General features: G+C 35.8%; 2 protein-coding genes across 2 annotated transcripts in view; one reads left to right on the plus strand and one right to left on the minus strand.

Moving 5' to 3' along the window:
* Nucleotides 1–21,285, minus strand: part of LOC101887557 (mastermind-like domain-containing protein 1) — a 285,577-nt gene that overhangs the window by 139,926 nt on the left and 124,366 nt on the right. The gene's annotated exons all lie outside the window — the stretch shown is intronic.
* LOC131802094 (uncharacterized) lies at nt 1,790–3,108 on the plus strand. Its single transcript, XM_059121467.1, has 2 exons — nt 1,790–1,916; nt 1,984–3,108. The coding sequence occupies exons 1-2, from the start codon at nt 1,859–1,861 to the stop codon at nt 3,024–3,026; spliced, it is 1,101 nt and encodes a 366-aa protein (XP_058977450.1). The 5' UTR covers nt 1,790–1,858; the 3' UTR covers nt 3,027–3,108.

The raw sequence follows: 21,285 nt of genomic DNA on the forward strand, positions 1-21,285 counted from the left end.
CCAGCAACATCAGCAGAAATGGTTCGAAAAGTAAAGAAGCGACTTGATTGAAACCCGCGTCGCAGTGGCCGAAAAATAGCTCTAGAGCTGAACATATCGCAATATTCCATTCCGCAAATATTAAAAAAATGTGCTCGGTGTAAAGCCATTGAAATTCCAAAACGTGCAAGAACTTACACCGCAACAGAAAAAAAAATAGACTCAAAAGAGCTAAAGAGTTGCTTCGCTTGGCCGGAAGTGGTGAACTGCCGAATTTGGTTTTCTCCGATGAGAAAACATTCGTTGTCCAGCAGTTGGTAGACAAACAAAATGATCGTGTTTACTTGCCAAAGAGGTCAGCTGAAAATGTGCACCTTCGGTTGGCCATCAGAACTCAAGCGCCGGCCATGGTGATGGTGTGGGCCGCCATAACAGCCGATAGTCGCTTTCCGTGGCATGAGAAAATGTGCCGAATATTATTGCGAAAATATTCTGGAGGGTATATTAAAGCCGTGGGCACGCAAACATTTTGGACATACCAACAGAACTTAGCACCGTCGCACTCAGCACGCGCCATCCAAGATTGGTTACCAATGAGGTTCCTCTCTTCATTTCCAGCGCACAAAGACCACCAAAATCTCCGAATACCAAAAAGTATGACGTGTGACCTTGTTTCCAATTTTTTTATCTCACTGTATATTTAATCAGCATAAAATTCTATATCGATGTACTATGTCCATTCGTCTGCGGACATCTCTATCTATCTTCAGAACGAAATAAAGTTGGTTGATACAATTTTACTCAAGTTTATATACTATATGCAGGACTTTTGGTATTGGTATTTTGGGCCTTGTAGGTCCATGTCTTGGTATAGCCCCATATTATAGTACCTTTCTTTTTTTTTTTTTTTTTTTTTTTTGGTGATTTAAGCGACATTATTCACCGGAATTGTTTCAAGTTTGGTATTTGATGATCATAATGGATACTTTTGCCTATGACAGAAAATTTACCTGCACAGACAATTTTCTGTCATATAGCCCCCATATAACGGCACCTCCCGATATTCGATATTTTTAAGACTTTAGCGACATTTTTTACCGGAATTGTTTTAAATTTGGTATTTGAAGTTTGTAATGGATACTACAGCCTATGACAGAAAACTGTCTGTACAGGTCCACGTCATCGTATTACCGCCATATCACGGTACCTCCTGATATTCAGTATTTCGATGATTTTAGCGATTTTATTTACCGGAATTGTTTCAAATTTGGTATTTAAAGCTTCGTGATCAATTGTCTGTGCAAGTTCACGTTTTGATATAGCCCCATATAATGGTATCTCCATATATTTGGTATTTTGATGATTTTAGCTACATTATTCACCGATTTTTTTTTCAAGTATTACATTTGAATATTGTTATGGCTTATGACAAAAGTTGAGTATGCAGGACCACGTCGTCGTATATACCCTAAAATAACGGCTACAATCGGTATTTTAAGATTTTAACAGAATTTTTAACGGATTTTATTTTTTTAAAAATTGCCAAATGCGTTCCAAATGTTGGAGCGTATTCAAAGTTCTACCCGGCCGAACTTACAGGTTTTTTACTTGTTTTTTTTTTTTTTTTTTTTTTTTTTTGAGCTGTATGTTTAGATATATAGAAATAGAGTAATTAAATAATGCATATATAATCAAAATTTGTTTACTTCCCAACTACTAAGTTCGTCCGCTTATATTATATATTTTTTTCTTTGCAGCGAAAATAATACTGAATGGCTCATATGTCAAGATCACAAGTATAAATACGACGCAAATGTGATTTGACTTCATTTTTATCACGCAAACGGGAGCAAGAACATTTCAGCACTACTGCTACATTATGGGAAACAAAATACTATTTCACACATTTGTTTTGTACATTTTCATAACGTCCAATGGTAAGATTCCAAGAATAATTAAATAAAAACAAAACGCAATATGAATTTTTTTTCAAAACATTCGCAGTCGCCTGGGCTCAAAATTGTCAACTAAGCGAAGCGAATATGAGACGAGATTTCATTTTCATTCACAAAAATGATATTCTTCGCACGGATTACATACCAGATGGTGATACCTTGACACTCTATTGCAATGAACGTACACAACCGGTGGATTTAACCTGTAGTCGGGGCGTTCTCCAGGCCATGCCAGCGGGAGCTGCCTGTACTGATCGCCTAAAGTTAACGGTGCAAGCAACAAAGAAACCATGTTCGGCCAGTGGTGTGTCGGGCGAGTTGTACGACATGGTCTACAAATGGTCAACGGGCCATACTATCACCCTTTACAGCATTTGCTATAGTACGCAGCGGGAGACTGTTTTGTATAGCACTCATCGAACATATGGCTTCAATTTGGCAACCCCAATTTACAATCAAAGACTACGACCCACATTTAAGCAATTGGGTCATATGAATGGAGCCCGCGTAAAATCATTCGAAGCCGATGATGTTTACCAAAGATTCAATACACTTTTGGGTCAGCAGCAAACGTACATTAAGTCGAACAGAGATTTTGCCCTGCAACGCGGCCACATGGCCAATTCTCAGGACTTTCTCACCTATGATCAAATGGATGCAACATTTTTGTATATGAATGTGGTGCCAATGGCACGCGGTTGTAACATTCGCAATTGGAAACACGTCGAGAATTGGATTCACAAATTACCCAGCGCAACTACTTATGCCACGGTGTTGAGCGGAACCCATGACGTCCAATATCTGCAGCACAGTCAAACCCATCGCTTTGTCCCCATTTATCTAATGGCCGGCGAAAAAAATCCCATGCCAATGTGGTTGTATAAGGTTGTCAAATATAATAATCGCTGTCATGTCTTTGTAACGCTGAATGATCATTCGAAAAATCCTGCGATAAGATCTACAAACATTTGCCAGCCAACACAATGTCCTCAGGGTATATCGTTTAGTAGCGATCCAGAGGCATGTATATCTTTTTGCTGTGACTACTCAGAATTTGTAAAGCAGGTTGGCAATCACGCTAAATTGTGTTAAGTTTGAAAGTGTAAGAGTTGAGGACGAAAATGAAAAGTGTTTGAATAATAAAGTCGGTTTTGCCGGCAGATGTATACACTCAGCCAATGTTCGATTATTTAAATATATTTTGATTAATCAACTTTGTGGACCATATATGGTGTAGGTTCCGAAGGAATGGGCTAACATTGTCCATTTCGTATAGGACCTGAATAAATATGATATGAATATTGCAACGTACCAGGTTTGAACTACAGGGTGAGATAAAAAAACTGCAACAAAGTCAAACGCCATAATTTTTAAATTTTTTTGAATGAAAGCAAAAAATTTCGGTAATAGCATCAAATTTTAGAATATGTTTAGATTTGTTCGAAGTGGTCACCTTTGGCAATAAATGAAACCGTCACACGCTGCCCGAATGTTGCTCTGCCGTATTTTGGCCCATTTCCGGCGAAGCGCTTGCTTGAGGTGATCGACACTTTGGAATTTTTTAGTGCCAACCTTGCTTTCCACAACACTCCAGACACAATAATCAACAGGGATTGATATCCGGAGATTTTGGTGGCCATTGTGCGCTGAAAATGAAGCGAGGAACTTAATTTTGTAACCATTCTTGGGTGGCGCGTGCTGAGTGCGATGGTGCTGAGTCCTGTAGGAATGTCCAAGGTCTGCGGCCAAAATGTTTGCGTTTCCAGGGCTTTAATACATCCTCAACAATATTTTCGGGATAATATTCGTCATTTATTCTGATGCCACGGTCGATTAATACGAGCGAAGAGCGACCATCGGCTGTTATGGCGGCCCACACCATCACCATTGCCGGCGCTTGAGTTCTGGTGGCCAACCGAAGGTACACATTTTCAGCTGACCTCTGTGGCAAGTAAACACGATCATTTTGTTTGTTTACACACTGCTGACAACGAATGTTTTCTCCTCAGAGAAAACCAAATTTGGCAGTTCACCACTTTCGGCCAAGCGAGGCACCTCTTTAGCTTGTTTGAGTCTATTTTCTTTTTGTTGCGGTGTAAGTTCTTGCAATTTTTTGGAATTTCAATGAGCTCGGGGTAAGCTCATTTTTCAATATTTGCCAAATGGAATATTGCCATATGTTCAGCTCACGAGCCATTTTTCGGCCACTGCGACGCGGGTTTCGATCAAGTCGCTTCTTTACATTTCGAACCATTTCCGCTGAGGTTGCTGTTTTCTTCCATCCACTTCCTTGATGTTGGGCTACGCTACCAGTATCACGTTAACGAGCGATGGTACGAGACACAAAAACTTTATTCTTATTTAAATGCTGGAGTGCTCTAATGATAGACATACTGTTATATGGGGCTACACGATGTCGTGGAACTGCACAAACAATTATCTATCTGAGGCCGTAGTATCCATTACGAACTTCAAATACCAAATTTTAAACAATTTCGGTGAATAATGTCGATAAAATCATGAAAGTACCGAATATCGGGAGATACTGTTATATGGGGCTACACGATGTCGTGGACCTGCACAGACAATTTTCTGTCACAGGGTGCAATATCCGTTACGAACTTCAAATACCATTTCGTTCGGATGCTATAGTGATGTCCACAGACGGACGGACATCGTTAAATCGATATAGAATATTAAGCTGATCAAGAATATATATATACATACTTTGTGGAGTATTCAGAAATCTGACTTAAGTTATAAAGAAACAAGTAAGCAAAGGCTATAGCCGTGCGGGCCGAACATTTAATACTCTGCAACACTACAATTCGTTCAAAGTCCCGTTAGTTCCAAATCCATTTTGGAAGATTTCGTTTCTGAAATAATGTAAAAAATAGTGCACCTGTTCTCAGCTCTCTTCTGATGCGAAATTCCGTATCGATTAATTTTCAATTGTGGCCTATAGAGCGACTATAAAATTAGAAATTTTTTAATTTTTTAGTCTATTTGAACCCCTTAATGTACGTCTTAAGAACAATAGGCTTTAATTCTGACCCTAACCCTACACCCATGCAAAATTTCGTGAGGATCGAACGATAATTGCGACATGTATATAATACCTTCAAAACGTAGTGTTGCGGGGTGTAAAAATTCGTTTCTGGCAAGAGACCCGACCATGATGAGAATTGTGAAAATCGGCCCAATGGTTTTTGATTTATAAGCAGAATAAATAAGATCTGTTCTTTTACATATATATTGTACCTATTTTGCTATATATCCGATTTCTTGGCTATCAGCATCCCTTTAATGGTCAGAAGTGACCTTTCAATGTATTTGTGATTTGGCTGGAATTAAAAATATTCGCGTTTCAGTGGAAATTGGTAGGGTTCTGCACAGCCCTTAACTCCAACTCCATGTAAATTTCCACGTCGATTGGTTCATAATTGTGGCTTATAGAACACCTGCAAAATCAGGAAAATGTTCTATTTTTGGTTCATTTCAACCCCTCAATATTTTGCAATTATCTCCAACAATGGGGGTTTATTCTAATCGTAACCCCACCTCCATTTTCAATTTCGTGAGGATAGAGCCATAACTGCGATCTGTAGCTTGATTACAAATTAACATTGGCATACGGACTGGCGGTCATATATACGGTTAGCTCGGCGAGATAGGAAGATCCATATATACTTTCCTATGTGGGAAACCAATATTTCGAGGTGTTTCATAATTTTTGTCCCAATCAAACTTATAATACACATAGTAAAAAAAAACATTTAGTGTTTCATACAGCCTTTTTTATTTTTGTATTCCAAGACACTCGCTTTGTTATTTTGATATGACAATTTCTGGCCAGTTTAAATAGACCCATCCCCTAAAAGAAACTTTTCCTAGATTATTGCATGATTGGGTGTGGTGGTGTAGATGCACTTGCTTGCTTTGCAAATGACACTTTTTTGTTTGTTCTTTCGATTACTCCAAATTGTCTACCTAGTTTTGAAGTGTGTGTGTGTGTGTGTGTGCATTTTTCTGTGGGTATTGCACAAAAAAAAACCTCTTCAAATATTCCAACACAAGTTGAGAATTCAATTAAAAATTTGATAGCAATGAACATAAAGTGGAAGCAATTGGCATTTCAAATTATTGAAGATCTAACCGTAAGAGGTTTAATTTGCGAGTCACTTGAAACATTTGATAAAATCAAGTAGTTTAAAGAAAGTGTTGCAATTCAATGAATGAGTGTAGAATTTTGATTAAATGAACATTCAAAATTTAAAGAAATGATCAGTGAATTTGTGGACAAATGTATGTGAAGGAGGTTTTCGTTTTGGATATTAGAAAAAATATTTTTTTACGGTCTGTTTGTGTATTTTTTTTATTATTTGAAATTTTTTCCAATACAGGCCCTTGAAACTTCTACCTTTCTGTAAGTCCTTCAAAAATGTTTAATTTTCAAAAAAAAAAACGCGCTCAAACTTGACGTATGCAATTATTTATATCAGGCTTAGGTAAGTGCGAAATTAGAACATATTAGGCCACTCATTCTCATACCTTTCATACATAAGGTCAAAATCTTGTAGAACGTTAACTATTTTTAAAGTGTAAAATTAGCTTCGAAAATAGTTAAAATTTTGAAAAAAAAGAATCATAAGAGAATCTCTGTTGGCCTAAATTTCGAATATATCAACACTTTTATATAATTCGCCATAAATTAATTAGGCATCATATTCTTGTATTACACAAACTAGTTTTCCGATATGAACAGATTTTTTCAAAATCTAAATATATTTACCACGTTTTGACAATGTAATAACAAATCTATTTTGAATAGTTATTCCTGGGCTTGCGGACAGGTCAAAAATCATGTATACATATAGCTCCCATTTATATATTTGTCCGATTTCAATTTTATTGTACGCTATGTTGTCAGCTGAAAATGTGCACTTTCGTTTGGTCACCAGAACTCAAGCGCCGGCCATGGTGATGGTGTGGGCCGCCAAAACAGCTAATGGTCGCTCTCCGCTCGTATTAATCGACCGTGGCATCAGAATAAATGCCGAATATTATCGAGAAAATATACTGGAGGGTGTATTAAAGCCTTGAGCACGCAAACATTTTAGCCGCAGACCTTGGACTCAGCACCATCGAAATCAGCACGCGCCACCCAAGAATGGTTACAAAATGAGGTTCCTCGCTTCATTTTAAGCTCACAATTGCCACCAAAATCTCCGAGTACTAATCCCTTGGACTATTGTGTCTGAAGTATGGAGTGTCGATCACCTCAATCAAATGCTTCGCAGGGAATGGCCAAATGGGCGTGTGATGGTTTCACTGGCCCTTTGAAGGCCATAATTCGAGTCAAAGGTGATCAATTCGAACAAATGTAAACTTATTCTGTAATTGGATGCTATTTCCGATATTTTTTGCTTTCATTCAATGAAATTAAGAAAAAATGTAAAAATTATGGCATTTGACTTTGTTGCAGTTTTTTATCTCACTCTGTATGTATGTTTAAGATACCCCTGCCCAAATTGCGGGCTTTCCTTAAAGATTTTTTTTAAATAGTTTTAACAAAAATCGTGTATATTTCCAAGGATTTCCCGAAAAAAAAACCCAGAATATATTTAAGATTTCGTCAGAGACCCAATACAGCATATAATTTCTTGATCAGCTAATAATTTAATCTCTATTTAGCCTCTTGCGTCTGTTTGTTTATTAAAATTTCAGTGGATTAGTTCCTATGGCCTTATAAAATAGTTCCTTCTAATTTTTCAGTATTTTAAAGGTGTCGGTCCCAATTTCCAACCAAATCAGCTCTACCTTGACACTTCGAGGTCTCGGTGGGTTTGAACTACGTGACAAAAATCTAAGGGCTTTTGTTAAAAAAAAATATTTTGATATAGAGGAGGGTAAAAGAATTTCCGTCCAGCGAAATTTCAAAAATTAAAAAATTACAAAAATAAAAATGAAAACTTTCTGTTAAAGTCATGCATTTTATCAAGATTTGTCGTGGACAACACTTATGGGATTGTAGAAAGAACTTTCGTGATAAAAATTTGATTTTCTTCGATAACCGTAGATTTGTTAATTTCACTTTTTCTTGCAATAAATTATAGAATTTAAAAAAAATAGGAATCCCTCTACACAAAACCTTGATTTTCCAGATATTTTCATGTACCCCAGGCCTAGAAGTCGTGGATTCTGTCATATTCTGTATTCCTCCATTTAAGCGACTAAAATTCAAAACTACTCCGATTCTATACCCATACTTTTTTATTGCAATTTGTAGTCAACAAAAAGACCGTCTAACAAATCTTTTTCCAACGTCAAACAAACGAAAATCAATGAATTCATTATTTGGAAATTGTTGAAATATATTTGATTTGATGCCACCATCATATCCCAAATATAAATAGACAATCTCCGTCATGTGGGTAATTGGGGTACTAAATCAAAAATTAACCCAACATAACTTTCTCCATGTTGCTTGTTGTTGTTTAGCCTTTTTAGTTTTTCTCCGAAAGCCAGAAGAGGAATTGTAACTTTGTAAAGTTTTATGGACTAATCTAAAAGTTTTGGCAATATTGGATTTTCACCATTCCGCACACACACCCCCACATATACATCAGTAGATATTTTGGTGGGCATAAAATATTTATAGAGACCCATAAAATTATTATCAATAATCCCTTGGAAATATTTTGGATAAAGTTTTACCCTTTATAATTTTTCAAAATGAAAAAAAAAAAAAAAAACAAGAATGAACAACCCTTTGAATAATAGATTTTTGGTGGCAGCGCTGTCTATTACTATTATTATTATTTGCTATGACCAGAAAATGGAAATTTTGTTGCCTACAACAAAAAGCAACCAAAGTTATTAGCAATACAAAATTGAAAAAAAAAAACGAAGGAGGAAATTTGGGGTATCCATAATCTAATAGCTTTTTGGTTACAACTTGATTTTTGCTACAATCCAACTAATTTCAAAGAAAGGGTGGCGGAAAAACGCAAACTTTTTAAATAAACATCTAATTAAATAAGAAAAACTTGGCGGCAAAACAAAAATCTTGGAGAATTCAATTTTAAAACAATTTTTAATGTAACCGCAAAATGTCGAAAGGCGTAAACAGCTAATCAATCCCTTCACTAATTGTATTATGAATAGAAAAACAATTATTAAAGGGTTAACAAGGAAGAATTTTGGATGGAGTGAGGGTTTCAGTTATGTAATGAAAGAAGAATAGGGAAGGACATAACAAATATTAGAGTAAAAAATAATTTTTTTTTTGTAATTAAAAAATTTAACAGACTTTAAATATAAGTTTGAGTATTGCTAGAAATTTATGGCTGGATAAATTGTTGGTGGTTGATGGGAGGGTTCCTAAATGGACCATAGCTGGACTCACAAGACTTAAATTTACAGAAGGTATGCATTAAACACCATTTCCATTTCCATTTTTAATTCAGCTAAAAAAAAAATCATACAGAATTTATGATTATTTAGCGTTAATTTTCTCCGACAATGTAACAGTATTAGACCATATATCAAGACATTTGAAGTCGATACAGGCATGTCGGTCCATCTGTCTGACTGGTGTTGGCGGGCACACCTCTCGAAGAGAATACTCTATACAGTTTAACATTTTTATACCCTCTGCCACATGGCTAGAGAGGGTATATATCATTTGATAGGCCAAAACGATCGATCTAGCGATGTGCGTCTGGCCGTCCGTCTGTATGTCTGGCTAGTGCACACGATAACTCTCGAAGGCAGTATCCGATTTGGTCCAAACTTGGTACATCGTAATATTATTGACAAACTTAGACTTTGCTGCCACTTTGCAAATCCTAATATTTGCGTCAGTGTTAGGTTTAATGCAAAAATGGGCAATATCGGTACAAAGGGTCAAAATTTTAAATAATTATAACTCTCATAAAATGTGATGTAAGAGCCCAATTGTCTTCAAATTTTACACATCCCTATATTTATTTTTAACCAAGGTCTAGAATATGTCGGTCCACTCCTTCTGGTACCACACCCACAAAAGGTCGAAATTTTCAAAAAAAAAATATATATAACAATATTTTCTGCACAAAAAGAGAAGCAATACTCCGGTTTTGCTCCAACTTTGCAAATTCTAATATTTGCGTCAGTTCTAGGTTAGGTGCAAAAATGGATAATTTCGGTCCACTCCATCAAGTGCCTCCCCCAAAAAAGGGTAAAATTTTTAAATAATTATGAGTCTTTAAAAATGTGACGGAAGAATCCGATTGTCTTAAAATTTCACATTTCACACATCCCAATATTTTTATAAGCCCATAAAACGCGAAATTAATTTCGAATGCCATTCAGACTTGGTACATCTGAATATTTCTATCAACACAGGATCTGTTAAAAAACGGTAGAAATCGAAAATCCCCCACAACGGGTCACAGCTTGGAATAACCAAAACGTTTATAAAATCCTAAATAAGCATCCTGTTCTCTTCATATTTTATACATCCCATTATTTCTACTAACACAAGGTATGCTAGGAAGATAAGATATATTGGTCCACTCCTTCTGGTACCTCCCCCACAAAGGGTCAAAATATTGAATACCCATGAAACTCTTAAAACGCGAAATGCACACCTGATAATGTTCAAACTTGGGTAATCTCTATATTTCTATCAACACAAGAACTGTTTGAAAGATGGTAGAGATCGAAAAATGTCTTCTGGTACCTCACCCGACACTTTGGTATTTTTTAATGCCAACCTTGCTTTCCAAAATACTCCAGACACAATAGTCCAACGGATTGGTATCCGGAGATTATGGTGCCCATTGTGCGCTGGAAATGGAGCGAGGAACCTCATTTTGTAACCATTCTTGCGTGGCGCGTGCTGAATGCGATGGTTCTGAGTCCTATTGGAATGTCCAAGGTCCGCGGCCAAATTGTTGGCGTGCCCAAGGATTTAATACACCCTTCAGAATATTTTCGCGACCATATTCGGCATTTATTCTGATGCCACGGTCGATTAATATGAGCGAAGAGCGACCATCGGCTGTTATGGCGCTCCACATCATTACCATGGCCGGCGCTTGAGTTCTGGTGGACAACCGAACAACGAATGTTTTCTCATCGGAGAAAACCAAATTCGGCAGTACACCACTTTCGGCCAAGCAAAGCAACTCTTTAGCTCTTTTGAGTCTATTTTCTTTCTGTTGCTGTGTAAGTTCTTGCACTTTTTGGAATGTCAATGGCTTTACCCGGGCTCATTTTTCAATATGTGCCGATGGAACATTGCGATATGTTCAGGACACGAGCCATTTTCTTCCATCCACTTCCTTGACGTCGGGCTACGCTTACAGTATCACGGTAACGAGCGATGGTACGAGACACAAGAAATTTATTCACATTTAAATGCTGGAGTTCTCTAACGATAGCCATTTGTGGTTTTCCAGCCAAATATAAAGTTATCCCACTGTCATGCTTGAATACCATCACGAATACGTTTTTTTCTGAAAAATTCTCACCAAAATACTTTTGTACGCTTGTAAACAATATAATGAGCTGTCACTGGAATCATTTTAACAGCTGTTGGACGAGAGGCTTAGAAATGACAGCAGTCTAAAATTGGTTGCAGTTTTTTCATATCACCTTGTATATTATTACGGACCCAATTTTAGTCGTATAGATAACGCCCTACAAATGTTTAAGTGATTACCAAGAAGGCACGGAGATGTATACATTATTTTAGAATTGTACGATAATAAAGACCATGAGTTAACAACGGAATGCCAGGTTTCATATCCTCTCCTATTGCATGGATGGTACACAAACCGCCACAACTTTATTAAAAAATTGACTTTATAAAAAAATTGATGCATCCCAACAACGAGATTTTTGTTCAATTTTATATAAATAATCAATTACCATAAAATGGAATTCTCATCCTCCCAATCCACCTACTCACCCTCCGTTCAAACTTTCCCGTATTTAGCTCAATATCAAAATCAATAATTACATCAGTAAAAGTTTACTTCAAACTAAGTTATAGTTTTATGCGGTTACATGCTACAGGCTTCACAGGAAAATTATGAAAAATCTAGTTTTTTACACTTTTGCTCAAAGCCAGCTGGGTGTGGGAGCGGAAGGGAAGAAAAGACTGCAGCTGCTGCATTAATTTAGTTTGACAGTGCGGATGAGTGGAAGGAAAGTTTCAATTACTAGTTTTAAATAAACACCACAATATAAACTGGCCAAAAGGCTTGTTGCTACGTCCTTTCGAATGTTCAGAATTCCTAACCGTAGCTGTAAAAAGACACCCACATATCTATTACGGCTATCACTGTAAAATGTCCAATATTATGGTTTGGCTATCGGGTGGCTGGTTAGCTGACAGCCCCCACACACCCACAGCCAATGAGACAAATCTCCAATCAAGCGTACCGAATGACTTTGTATCCACTGACAGACAATCTTTATTATGGTCACGAAGTAGACGACGACACGCACACACACACACACTACCACCTCGAAATTCATGGCAAATAGTGGGCAGTATCCTCCATCCATGTGCTACATGCCAATTCCGAACAGAGTCATCAATCCACACTGAAGGACGACCAACAAGTGGATGCCATTAATGGTCATAAAAAAATCGGATAGTCTGAAGAGCAGCGCAAACACCAAAAGTCCATCGAGCACAAATTGTTTGTTGTACACAAAAACGGAGGATGGCGAAAAAAAATACGATACAAATTGCTTCAATAACTCATTTCGTTGCAATTCCCCCGTGCTTCGTTTGTTTCACGCTCCAATGGCTGGTTGAGGCATGGTGCGTGGCGAAGTTATTTTCAACCATGGCAAAATGTTATTATCAATATAGGCGGTGGTATTGAACGACTAACTGGAACTGGAATGGTGTCATTACATTTTAATTTGTTTGTTCGCCAAGCAAAGAGAACGCCCATTTACACGGGAGAATTGTGGGTGGCCTATCATTTGTTCAGTTTTTTTTTTTTGGGAAGCTTTGGCATGATTTAATTTACCCTGATAATAATGCCAATTATGATTATAATTTCTGTTTATTCACAGCACATAATTAGACAGATAAACGATGATGATCTTTATGAACATAATCAGTGCAATCTATAATTTACGCAGCGCTAAATAATAAATTTCCGGTGGGAAGTGAATTGAAAACGATATTGAATATTTAAAATGTATTTAAAAATTTAAGAAAGATTAATGGTTTATTGTTGTGCATTGGAAAATGTAAAAGAGAAAGAAAAATTAAGTGACAATGTTATTAAATAAGACGCTGGAGAGATGAGAGTAAGCAGCAACGTTTAAAAATTAAGTTATCTGACTTTTTTAAATGTAATTCTTCAAATTCACAACCCAAATAAAAAACAATCAAAAAAAACAATTAAGTTCGACCGGACCGAACTTTGAATACCCTCCACCATTGGGTATAGAAAACATTTTTACCTAAAAGTATCTGGATTCAAACGTGTTCCACTACAAACACCAGTGAGACCGATTGGATAATGCAGTTAAACTTTTCAGAAAACCATAAAGTGGGTAAAGCCGTTATATGGGGGCCATACCAAAACGGGAACATACATAGACAATTTTATACTACAAGGATTGTTATCTATTGGGTGTTTTAAATAAAAAATTTGGAAAATTTCCTTGGGTAAATATAACTTGTATTATCAAAATACCAAATACCAGTGGGTACTTTAAATGTGGGCTATAGGAAAACGGCTAGAGCTAGAACCCATTATGAACTACAAATACCAATTTTTAGACAATGAGGGAAAAATAATCAAAAAAACCAAATGTGGGAAAAGTCATCAAAATACAGGGTTGCCCATATTCGACGGACCCACTTGGCAACGCCATAACTTTTGACAGAGATGCCACATCGCTTAGTGACATACCGCGTTTGAAGCGTCAGTCCAAGCAGATTTTTACCATGAACCAATACACGCCACGCGAGCTCTCTGAAATTTACATTCAACAGAAGAAATCAATTGTGAAAACTCAACGTGCTTTTAAAACATTAAAAAATGTGAGAAGTGCGGCTTCTAAGAACACCATTAAGCGTTTATACGAAAAATGTTCGAATGGTAAAGCTCTTTCTAATCCGAAGAGGCCATATAAAAGTCGACCAAGGCGATCGGCCGAGAATATCGCTGCCGTACGAGCCAGTGTTGAGAGGTCCCCAAGAACATTTACAAGAGGAGGTGAAAAAACTGCAACCAATTTCAAACTGCTGTCATTTCTAAGCCACTCGTCCGACAGATGTTAAAATTATTCCAGTGACAGCTCATTATATAGTTTACAAGCGTACATAAGCATTTTGGTGAGAATTTTCCAGAAAAAAAGTTATTCGTGATGGAATTCAAGCGTGAGAGTGATTTGGCTAGAAAACCACAAGTGGCTATCGTTAGAGCACTCCAGCATTTAAATGAGAATAAATCTTTTGTGTCTCGTACCATCGCTCGTTGCCGTGATACTGGTAGCGCAGCCGGACGTCAAGGAAATGGAAGGAAGAAAAGAGCAACATCAGCAGAAATGGTTCGAAAAATAAAGAAGCGACTTGATCGAAACCCGCGTCGAAATTGACAAAAAATGACTCGTGAGCTGAACATATCGCAATATTCCATTCGGCAAATAGTGAAAATTAGCTCAGGGTACAGCCATTGAAATTCCAAAAAGTGAAAGAACTTACACCGCACCTGAAAAAAATATATTCAAAAGAGCTAAAGAGTTGCATCGTTTGGCCGAAAGTATTGAACTGCCGATTTTGGTTTTCTCCGATGCGAAAAACATTCATTGTCCAGCAGTTTTTAAACCAAAAAAATGATCGTTTTTACTTGCCAAAGAGGTCAGCTGAAAATGTGCACCTTCCTATGGCCACCAGAACTCAAGCGCCGACCATGGTGATGGTGTGGGCCGCAATAATAGCAGATGGTCGCTCTCCGCTCGCATTAATCGACCGTGGCATCAGAATAAATGTCGAATATTGTCACGTATATATTCTGAAGGGTGTATTAAAGCCTTGGACACGCAAACATTTTGGCCGCACGCCTTGGACATTTAAACGGGATTCAGCACCAGCGCACTCAGCACGCGCCACCCAAGAATTGTTACAAAATGAGGTTCCTCGCTTCATTTCCAGGGCACAATGGCCTGGAGTATTTTGTAAAGCAAGGTTGGCACTAAAAAAAAATACCAAAGTGTCGATCACCTCAAGCAAGCGCTTCGCCGGGGATGGGCCGAAATACCGCAGAGAAACATTCAGGCAGCGTTTGACGGTTTCACTGGCAGTTTGAAGGCCATTATTCGTGCCAAAGGTAACCAATTCGAACAAATCTAAACTTATTCTAAAATTTTATGCTATTTCCGACAATTTTTGCTTTCATTCAATAAATTAAAAAAATGTAAGAATTATGGCGTTTGACTTTGTTGCAGTTCTTTTATATCACCCTGTATGTGCCCTTGAGTTGGGATAGAGATGGAATTCTGAAATATTCTATCGAAGTCAAATTTGAAAGAGAAAGAGGTGGTTTTGGATTTGCTTACTATAAATGTACGAAGAGTGATAACAAATTTGGGATTAGGTGTGAGGTGGAGAAGGAATTCTGCAATTCGATATGTATCCCACTGTTGTTATATACTTTTGAGAAAAGGAGATGGATTTAGGAATGTGTTCTGATGATTTTTCGAAAATACTTAATTCTAATAAATTTGGCATTGAGTAAATGTGAAGAGCTGGAATCCCGAAATTCTTTATTGAGGTATCTTTTGTTATCTGGTGTTGGTTTCGCGTACTATAATTGCCAAAAAGTACTAAGTGGAACTAATTTTGGATCACTGCTGGTGTCTGGAATGGAGAGATGTATATTGTTTTGGATATGGATACTAAATGTTTCTGCATTTTTTAAAGGATAAAGGGATATATCTAAAAATCTGAAATTTGATATTGAGGTCGTTGTTGATTTCTAGGATTTATATATGGAAACGTTTGAAGACTTTTTGGTGTAAAAAGTATACATTCTTCTATTATTATTTTCGAAAAAGTAAAAAAATTGAATAATAAATAAAATCTGAAATTTTGTATGGCTCTTCTTGACTTTTGTGGTTATTTCATTAAAATCTAGGATTGATTGGTTGCTCTGATTGTTTCACAAAATCAATTTTGGAAATAGGGATCCTTTGAAAAAACTTCTTTAAAATCACTGTTCATGCCCTCAATAGTGTTTCAAATTTGCCTATAAAAATAGACTTTCGAAATCATTTTTTTTTTTTTTTCAAAAATTCACGGTTATTCACAAATGACATTTCAGAATCATTTTTGTAAAAAAAAAAGAATATAGCTCTGATAGTCCTATTGAAACTCTTTTTAGAAATCCACGACTAAACCGTCAATAATTTTTCAAAATTATTGTTTAAAAAAATCAACAATATTACTTCAACTATATATCTTAGAAATCTAATAGTATCTCAAAATCCTCTAGATATACTTTCTAAAACACCACGAATATATCTCTGAAATTTTGTCAAAATTATTTCGAAAAATTCATTACAATCACTTTTTCAAATTTACTATCGGATTTCCTCAAGCCTTTCATAATAAATCCTTATCCAAAGCTCTAATAAATCTTTACTTCTTTTAAAAATTAAAAAAAAACTTTTTCTTTTGATTTTAAAACTGAGAAGTCTCAACTCAAATGCTATATATAATTTTACTGCCTGTCCGACCCTAATACTGCCAACATGGATTAGATTTGCTGCTGCGATTTACACTCCTAAATAAAATATTTAACCTCCCATCGCACTAACGCCCCGCTAGTCATTTTGCAATAAAGTTATATATCTCTGTTTTGCCACCTTCTGCTCCCTGTATTGTTCACTGTCTTCAGTTACATAGCTCCGGGCCAGTGCAAAGAAATTAATCTTTACAACGAAATTTAAATCAACTTTCATGTATTTTCTCTTCTGTTGTGTTTTTTTTTGCACTTACTTACAAAACCCCCCAAATCTTTGGATTTTCTTTTGTAGACTGAAAACATTATTTATATGTATATACGTGTGTATTTGTATTTACAATAGCCGCGAGCAAACAAAATCTGAGTGAAATGGAAAAACAACTTTAAGATGAACAATTTGTATGAGTTTAACATAATTTCAACACAGTTTTTTAAAGAAGATTAGCTTTTGTTGAAAGTAAAGAATTTGCTAAGATTTGTTTGAAACATATTGTGGCAGAAGTTGAAAAGATTAAATAGGGTCTAGTAATATTTGGCTTGGAGCAATGTGATGGATTTAATATATATAATCGTATCGTGTTTGAGAATTTTTCCAATGAAATTGTTAAATACAATGGGGTTGTTAAAACAGTTTGATTTTTTTAATTATTTAAATGACGTCCTTATCATTTATATATTATGATTTTTCCAAGTGAATTAGTTTTGAAATATGATTTAAAAATGTTCATGATATTTCTCCCACCTCCCTCGTAACCCCAACGAAGCTTGCACTTGAAACAATAATCTTTAACATTATAGTTTTCCCATAATAAAAAATGAACAAAAATTAAGAAACTTTGAAAATCGTTTTTAAAATGCCTTTAGTGAAACAAAAGTTTTAATAAGAAAAAAAAAAACAATGATTTTATCAAGGACACCTGAAAACGACAGCGAAAACTTATTTCTGCATTCTTGAATTAACTTGTTTGTCCATAAAATACAAAAAAAAAACTGATTTTTTTTTGAAGATGTCGCAAGAAAGTTTGAAGTTGTTCTTATCCCTTGGATTGAATTATGGTGGGATATAAGGACCGTAGGAAAATGGCGTAAAACGGTGTGAGAGAAAATCTTAAACATTAAATATAATGTTGTACACTCCACCCTGAAAAGGAGGGTAATTCCTTTTTTGTAACATCTCTATATTCGTAGTAGACCCCATAAAATATATACAGGGTAATACAAAAAAACTACAACAAAGTTATAACTTTTAATGTTTTTTTTTAAATTTTATTGAATGAAAGCAAAAAAATGTCGGAAATAGCATCAAATTTTAGACTAAGTTTAGATTTGTTCGAATTGGTCACCTTTGACACGAATTATGGCCTTCAAACGGCCAATCACACACTCCCCGAATGTTGCTCTGTGGTATTTTAGCCCATTCCCGGCGAAGCGCTTGCTTGAGGTGATCGACACTCCATACTTCAGACAAAATAGTACAACGGATTGGTATCCGGGGATTTTGGTGGCCATTGTGTGCTGGAAATGAAGAGAGGAACCTCATTTTGTAACCATTCTTGGGTGGCGCGTCTAAAAATTGGTATTTGTAGTTCGTAGCTCCTGTGGCGGAACATAGTGTGCATAGATCCACGTTTTAGTATAGCCCCCTTATAATGGTACCTCCATTTTTCCATAGATTTGTCTAAAAATTGGTATAGGTAGTTCATAATGGGTTCTAGCTCCGGTGGCAGAACATTGAATATTTAAGTCTACATTTTCCTATAGCGCACATTTAACGATACCCACCGATATTCGGTATTTTGATAATCCCAGTCACATTTATCCACGAAATGGTTTCAAATTTGGTTTTGAAGAAGATTTAGTAAATGACAATCCGTGAAGAATAAAATTTTCTATAGTTCTCGTTGTGGTATAGCCCCCCATACAATATTCTCACTGTTTTTATGGTTTTTTGCAAAGTTAAACAGCATCATTTAAACGGTCTTACTGGTATTTGTAGTTTAAAGTGGAACACGATTGAATTCAGATACATAGATATAAAGACATATAAACATAATTACCTAAAGGTGGAGGGTATTAAAAGTTCGGCCCTCCAAATGTTCTTTTGCTTGTTTGCACTGGTAATCATGAATTTCAAATGTATTTTTCTTATTATCTTTTTAACTCAGATTTGTGGCTTGTTCTATGATTTAAAGTAAAATTTTGTTATCTTGAGAAATGGTTGTTTATCGGCCTTTTTATTTGATTTATAAATAATAAGATTTTTTCGAGCTTTAGGCCATTTTCGGATTTATTTTATTGATTACAATAATATGTTCCCAATATTTCGCAATTATCAAATTGCATCTTCAGGGGCAATATTTACATAAAATTGTCAGATTTACTTAACAGCTAATGTAGTTTTTACTACCATTGTCTGGTGAGTGCAATAATAACACCAGACAATGGTAGTAAAAACTACATTAGCTGTTAAGTAAATCTGACAATTTTATGTAAATATTGCCCCTGAAGATGCAATTTGATAATTGCGAAATATTGGGAACATATTATTGTAATCAATAAAATAAATCCGAAAATGGCCTAAAGCTCGAAAAAATCTTATTATTTATAAAGTAAAATTTTGTATAAAATAATTCTTCTTTTGACACTTCTGTCTCAAATCCAAATCCATTTTGGAAGATTTCGCTTTTGACATTTTGTCACGGATCACTGCCCAGGTATTGCCCTTAGCATTTGTACCAGGAACATTTACGCACTCCGTCATGCTGCTATCTCCAAATTTAGACTCATCCATATGATTTTCTTGTGTACGATATTCGTCAACTAAATCAGAATAAAACGGCAGAAGTTCGCCTTTTGAACTTCGAATATCGCTTGTAAGTAATGTTTGTATTTTTTCACACAAAACTAGTGGTCCATTCTACTCGCTGTCCTAAACTCTAACTTCATGCGAGATTTCGTGTCCTTTGGTTTCTATTTGTGACCTTTATAACAGCTGCGAAATCAGGAAAATTGTTAGTTGTTGGGTCATTTCATACCCTAATAAATTGCGGACATCTTCTGAGCCCAACCCTATCCTTGTGAAAATTTTCGTGAGGATCGGACGATATTTGCAATACTTATATAATATCTCCAACCTGTGTTGTAAGGTGAAAAAATATTACAAAAAATTATAAGACAAATTGAAAAAATCTCATGCGATAAAAAATATGAAAAAATAAAAAAAATGTCACAAAATGCTACAAAACCTATAATAACGCTATTATTAACACATTTTTATGCGATTTTTTTTAGATTTTATTCTCTTATGCCAAGAGGGCATTCTGAATTGACAAAATTTGTCAAAATCGGTCCAGCCATTCTTGAAATATAAGCATTTTAGCTAACATCCGCTTCCTTTGTATATATGTATTGTACATATTTTGCTATATATATCCGATATATTTATTATCGGCATCAACGTAACGGTCAGGATTGACCTGTTCGTCTTTTTGTGATTTCGCCAGGATTAAAAATATTCGCGGTTTAATGGAAAATTTGATTTTATTTCACACAAGTGTCATGGCCTTTCCACCCACTGGGAGACATTGAAAGACTTCTGCCCAGCCTTAAGCTCTAGCCACATGCTAACTTCCCAGTCGATTGATCTATAACTTCGACCTATAGAGCAACTGCAAAATCAGGAAATTTTTCAGTTTTTGGTCCATTTCAACCCCTAAATATTATGAGATCATCTCCAAAAGAAATAGTTTTCTATTCTGGCCCAAACCGCACCTTCATTCTAAATTTCGTGAAGATCGGACCATAATTGCGACCTGTAGAGTGATTACAAATTATCATGGACAGACGGACGGACGGACATACATACCTAGATCGACTCATCTCGGCGAGATAGGAATATTCAAATATTTCGATAATTTTTGGCCCAATCAAACTTATAATACCCCCAACACATAGTGTTATAGGGTATAATAAATAGATCTTTCGCATTCAAAACCCCCTTATAAGTATTTTTTTCACAACAAGGGTGCCCCAAGAAAAATGTGAATTCTAGTGATTACTATTGCCTACCTTGTAAATTATTCTCTCATTGTGTCTTCTTTATAATTTAACTCTCACATTTCCATGTAAAGTGAAAAAAGCACAATTATTTGCTACAATCAATTGTTGTTGATCAACTTCCAATTGTACTCTGACCTTGCTACTTATATTACAAGCAAATTAATATGCATTCGTATTCGCTTTCAGCAACTCTATTATTTACACACTGTTTCTGACATCAGTAATAATTAAAATTTATAATTACACTTGCATATGCGGCGAAATACAAGAGGTTCAATGAAAATAGTAAGAGTCACTATTGACAGATGAAATTTTAAATATTAATTAAGCGTTATTATGTGGGGTGAAGAAGATTGCAGACCAAACATCGAAAGTTGTATTTAACAAAAAACAAAAACATATTTGCCTCGATGTCGATGTGTGATGGTCATGTAAATGAAAATTGTAAATAATTTAATTGTTAAAATATTTTCATTATTTCCTTCTTTCTGCCGGGCGTACTCATTATGCATGACAGGCATGCA

This window comes from Musca domestica, unplaced genomic scaffold, assembly GCF_030504385.1.
Source record: "Musca domestica strain aabys unplaced genomic scaffold, Musca_domestica.polishedcontigs.V.1.1 2, whole genome shotgun sequence".
Taxonomy (NCBI): domain Eukaryota; kingdom Metazoa; phylum Arthropoda; class Insecta; order Diptera; family Muscidae; genus Musca; species Musca domestica.